Here is a 5,920-nt window from a genome sequence, read left to right as displayed (position 1 = left end):
GGCAAGCTACGGGACAGAAACCGTTGGAATGTTTACTGCCACGTGCCGCTACAAATCTTTCTTTTAAGGAGAGCTATAGGATTACTCAATGCCTTTGTTAGATGGAGAGTTCATCCCGTTGACCGCGGCCACGTTCGGCGACTAATTGTCGCCTTGAGCCCAAGCTCACTGTCACAAGTCTCGAACAAATACAATTGGTTAGAATGACGGCAAATCGTTTAATTACAACTGTAGATTTTAATTATAATGTTTTTATGGATTTTCCCGAGGTTTCAGAGGGAAGGCACCGGTGTCCTCTTATCTCCGACATGTATATATGTTTGACCGAAGCCATTTTTTATGGCTTACTGTTCCACAAGAGGCACTAAGTTTGAACTTGGATAATAATTTTTAAAAAACAAATTCACAGTTCGTTTTAAGATTGTTTATCATTGTATCTATCTATTGGAAACATTTTCTGAGTCACTATTTTATTCCATTCCATAAACACTGTTATATTGGATTCGTTAATTTGATTATATTGATTTATTGAAGCTATTACACCGTTTAAAAATTCATAGCGGAATTCGAGAAGAATTCAATTTTCTTTTGTATGTATTGTTGTATTTACTGTTCAATGTACTTTATAACATTTACGGTACATAAAATTTCAGTGCCGGTGAGAAAAACTCTGAAGATAAACCAGGACAATTAGTAATTTGTCAGTTGGATCTCAGTAGTTTAACAAGCGTTAAGAACTGTGCACAGCACCTTTTAAAAACTGAACCGGCCATCCACATATTAATTAATAATGCAGGAGTATTCTTGCATCCATTTGAAAAAACTGAAAATGGTTTCGAGACTCATATTCAAGTGAATCATTTGGCACATTTTCTTTTAACACTTCTACTGTTACCAAGAATAATAGAATCTGGACCAGGTTGTAGAATAATTAACGTTTCATCAGCTGCACATTTGGGTAAGTAGCAATAATAATAACTGTATATGATTAGTTGAAAGCTAGAGAGAGGAGAGAGAGAGAGAGAGAGAGAGAGAGAGAGAGAGAGAGAGAGAGAGAGAGAGAGAGAGAGAGAGAGAGAGAGAGAGAGAGAGAGAGAGAGAGAGAGAGAGAGAGAGAGAGAGAGAGAGAGAGAGAGAGAGAGAGAGAGAGAGAGAGAGAGAGAGAGAGAGAGAGAGAGAGAGAGAGAGAGAGAGAGAGAGAGAGAGAGAGAGAGAGAGAGAGAGAGAGAGAGAGAGAGAGAGAGAGAGAGAGAGAGAGAGAGAGAGAGAGAGAGAGAGAGAGAGAGAGAGAGAGAGAGAGAGAGAGAGAGAGAGAGAGAGAGAGAGAGAGAGAGAGAGAGAGAGAGAGAGAGAGAGAGAGAGGGAGAGAGAGAGAGAGGGAGAGAGACTAAAATTTTTATAATAATTACATCTTTTAATTTTATTAAAATTATTCTTGATACATCTTATTATGAACTCGTTTTTTCGACCTTGTCATATTAGACTACACCAACGACTCCGTGCTGGTGGTTTTACATCTTACTCGTATTAAACCAAGTGCTGGCACGTATTCACGAGTCATAGTTAAATAAATTAAATAAAACATTTATTTGCCGTCAATTAGTTTAATATGTTACGTTTATTCAGTCATTTAAAGTGGGTTCGTCGTTAGTGATTTTAGCCACGTGTCTCAAGCATGAAGTTCAGGTTCAGGTATTTACCCATTGCTCGGTACGTAGTTGTACATCACTGATTAAACAGTGCTGATAATATCTCTAATTGATTCATGGTAAGTCATCACTTGTAAATTTGTTGAAATTACTAAGATTTCTCTTCGATTTCCTCGTCAGTGTCGTGAAAATAATAGACTTATTGTTACATGTCGGCAACCTAAACTAACAGAGTGGACTTCTTCTGTATCAAACTTCGTCGGTCTGCGCATGCTTTTGGAGTTTATATAAACATTTTCTAAAGTAAAGTTGTGCTTGGTAATAAAATTGTTAAAATGAATCGTTTGTAGCATCATCTGGATCGATTCGTCATGTGAGGATATTCTGTCACGTGTTTGTCAGAGGTTATTGGTGGAGATAATTCAAACGTCTGACCATCACATGCTGGCTCTGTAGCCAGCCGATGGTGTAGATAATAATTATCTCTATGCAATTGTGATTATATCACGTGTCTCTTTTAGCGTTCGTATGATAATAAGTATCATAGTCCATGCCGCATGTATTACACATGGTTATCTATCCGATAGTCTCCTATAACATAATTAAATGGTACGGAACTCACTGTGTACGGAACACTCTTTTCACAATAATGTTAATAGTTGGATATATTGTTGCATGTTGGGATGATGCTAGGATCTCATTGGTTGATCCAAGTAACGTTTCAAATTCAGGAAGACCGATTAAAGCATCATTTTTTCGATTGTTAAAGTCAGCAAATAGGATAAAGCATTTCAGAAAAATTGAAAAGCAAAGAATTAGCTGTTTTTTAGTTGTTTTATGCTATGGCTGTCAATTCCTGCGTTATCATTTAGGGGTTGACTCTATTACCTGTGCTTCGACATAGATAGGAGTTGATTTAGCAGCTTTAGTTGTTGCTGGGATTTGTGGTTCCATAGTCATTTCTTCTGAGAGCGAACTAATGGAATTGTTGAAATGAGTTTTGTATCGCAAAGAAGCGTATGAAATTTCGAAATGCGAAAATAATATAAAAACGCAGGTATAATATAATATTATCGAATTTTTATGCAGGAAAACCATTTATTATTTAATATAATTCACTCGACTTAACTCCATCATTCAAACTAATTCAATAAATTAATATAAAATATGTAAATTATTTATTTATTGCTGTATACCATTATATTAAAAGTAAATTCATTGTGGTTTTTCCCATATTTTATATTTTTATTGCGATTGATGAAATATTTGCAGTTGTATGTTCATATGATATTTTCGTTTCATTTTTAGCTATAAAACACATAGAAAAGGTTTGTACAAAGACTTGCATAGTTATCTATATTGAAGGAGTGAGGTATTATATTAAAGTCTGTCTTGTTGTTACTTCTAATAGTATTTAACTTAAAATATGAAACTTATTGATTTATATACGTTATTCCTATACATACTACATCATATATCATGTTACAGGTGGTAATATACATTTTGAGGATTTAAATTTGGAACGTTCTTACTCACCTGTTAGAGCTTATTGTCAAAGTAAGCTGGCCAATATCTTATTTACTAAAGAATTGAATAAACAGTTAATCGGTAAGTAGCAGAATTATGCTTTCAAAAAATTATATGGTGTAGTAATTTTAATTATTTCCGCTCTAAACGAACTGGTTCAATCGTTTTTAAAATAAATATTTCATGTGTAATTGAGAAGCGAAGAAGGAGAACATTTGTATATACGTTACTATGTTTGTAAAGGCATAGAGATAATAATAATTAGTAAAGGTATATGTAGAATGTACAGAATGTAAAAAGTTACATATTTGTTATGCTTTTGGCAGATGATTCAACACCTTCGGATCGGTGGAGAGTTACAAAGTAAAGTGTAGCCGCAAAATTGATCTAGACCTTCAATTCCAAGGTCAACATTTTTTTATTGTAATTACGATAGTGGTCACACCTCAAATTAATTTAAATGTTCGACTTTCGCTAATTTATGTACTTGCATTCCCGATTCTTTCCCTGCCAAGTTTGCCCCATTATCATTTTACAGCCACATCGCTCGCGGTGCGTTGCGTTGCGTTACGTGAGTGATACAGCGTAGGTTGTAGGTCGCAGTTTGAAGATTAATCATAGTCTGTAACTCACAGTCATACGTATGCTTGAATGTATTTCAGTGGTAAGATTTGCACGACACTTTCTTTTAACGAAATAAATAATAAATCATTTGATATAAATTAAATTCTTTCAACAAAATTATTTAAAAAATTAATAAAATGAATTTGAATAAAAGCACAAAACTATTAGTTAGGAGAGATATCTGTTCATATAATTATTGTGTGTATTGTAAATAATTTCATTTATTCATAAGCTATTAATGTAGGTAATTGCACAAATATTTTAAACGTTCCTAAAATTTTATAGATGTAAAATATAGAATGCAAATAAAAAAATACAGAATACGAAAAAGATACAAAATACGAATGAAATGTAGAATATTGACAAAGTATAGAAAATGAATAAAATGCAAAATACAAATAAAATATAAAGGTAGTTTAACAGTCCATATTATCACTATCATCCGTTTCTTGGAGTTTAAGAATATGAACGAGTTCCTATGGGTTTGTTTCTTTTTTGTACATACTATTCTTGAAAAGTTGTAGCGTTTCGTTAGTTTTTGAGTTAGTTGTAATAACAACGTGCTTTGAGATTTCTAAAATCTAATCGAATTCTGTTTAATGCAATAACCATTCTTGGCTTCAATTCGTTCTGACCTCTCGTTTGTATTTCTTTCACTGAAAAAGAAAAAGATCTTCCTATATTTGCATCAGAGTCGGGCAAAGACAAACACAAAATTGCAAATTTAGAAACGTTTTCGTATTCGTATTTCCGACTGGAACCTTTTAGTTTGTTAATTTTATTTCAAAATTGTGAAACATTAAGTTTCAGATCATTTTGTTCTTCAGTTTGTGAAAATTGGAACGCTTAAACAGTACCACTCATGCAAACACTCTTGTTTATTATCTTTTGTTCGAAATTTATTAAAAATGTAGTTTAATTGAGTTTTATGTCGTGAAATGTCCAGACTAATAGATGGTCTTAAAAATTATGAAGAATTTAAAAAATTGTATTGACATTTTTTTAATTTCGAATGACAATCTTTTAATAATACCGTGGAAGATGCTTTGGTAGAGTGGATACGATTTGTAAATTAAAAATGTGAAATAAAAAAATTCAATTTTAGCCAGATTTTTTTGAATATGAACCGTTATGCGATTGGTGGGGTTTGGTATAAGGTGGTGGTACAAGATGCCGTGCGCGAATTAAGCTTTTTTGCGGCTCTTCAAATCCTTTTAGATACGACTAACGCACTTATACGCAAAATGTGCAAGTGTTGTACCACATTTGATAAATTTCAGGCCTTCTATACTGTAACCATTTGACGCTCCGTAACGCTCGCAAAAATTCTCTTTTGGAATGCTCACTCCATTCGCATGATACACAAAGGATTATTGTGTGCGAGTGTTGAACTGCCGGACGAAATAATTTTAGTTATCGAAACCTAGCTGACTCCTGATGTCCAGTGTCCTATTTCTACTTCTCTCTCCATCCAACAGAATCTTTTCGCACCTAGTGAGATTGTCGCTATCTTTGTTCGGAGTCGTTTAAGCTTTAGTGTTATTCCTAAACATCTGAGTATTCCATTTGGTACATGCTTTGTTGAGTTTTGAATATTCGCATATAATTACTGCGTTGTGTTTATATCTATATCTTTTTACGCATTTTCAGCAGCTGAAATTCAAGGCATACACGTATATTCTTTACATCCTGGAGTAGTGAAAACAGAATTGTGTCGATATATGGATGCATCGTTTTTCCGAGGTATGACATCAATTGTAAGGTTGATCCAGCCTTTCATGAAAACTGCTGAACAGGGTGCTCAAACGACTTTATATTGTGCTGTAGACGAAAATGCAGGAAAAGAAAGTGGTCTATATTATGAGTAAGTTAATTGTCACATATACATATTTTATTTTTTTCATTATTTATTCAATCCTTGCTTTTCGGCTGTAAATGGCTTTCAGCTATTAGCCCAACAATCCTACATAATCTTTACCCAATACGACAATAATATTTTTCTTTAACGCTTTACTACTTACTTCTCTAGTTCTCGTTATAACTAACTTAACCTATTTTACCTTACTGTTTTCTTTGGCGCTGTTTCCTGCTCTTACCAGGTGGTAAGAAGAAGGTTCTTC

General features: G+C 33.7%; 1 protein-coding gene across 9 annotated transcripts in view; it reads left to right on the top strand.

Moving 5' to 3' along the window:
• Positions 1 to 5,682, top strand: part of LOC100745829 (retinol dehydrogenase 12-like) — a 17,281-nt gene extending 11,599 nt beyond the window's left edge. For 4 of the 9 annotated variants that reach the window (XM_024369988.2, XM_033322670.1, XM_024369991.2 and 1 more), the window contains exons 3-5: positions 654 to 958; positions 3,138 to 3,257; positions 5,451 to 5,682. In XM_024369988.2, coding sequence (XP_024225756.1) covers positions 654 to 958; positions 3,138 to 3,257; positions 5,451 to 5,668 — 643 coding nt within the window. In that variant the 3' untranslated portion in view covers positions 5,669 to 5,682. Of the gene's footprint in view, positions 1 to 653; positions 959 to 3,137; positions 3,258 to 3,502; positions 3,977 to 5,450 lie in introns of those variants that run through there. The other 5 variants (XR_002947329.2, XM_033322671.1, XM_033322672.1 and 2 more) reach the window with 5 other exon arrangements.
• Positions 5,683 to 5,920: the final 238 nt, after the last annotated feature.

Source organism: Bombus impatiens, unplaced genomic scaffold (assembly GCF_000188095.3).
Source record: "Bombus impatiens unplaced genomic scaffold, BIMP_2.2 scf_0649, whole genome shotgun sequence".
NCBI classification, from domain to species: Eukaryota; Metazoa; Arthropoda; class Insecta; order Hymenoptera; family Apidae; genus Bombus; species Bombus impatiens.
The sequence above is the reverse complement of the archived record's forward strand: the minus strand, read 5'-3'. Positions and strand labels throughout refer to the sequence as shown.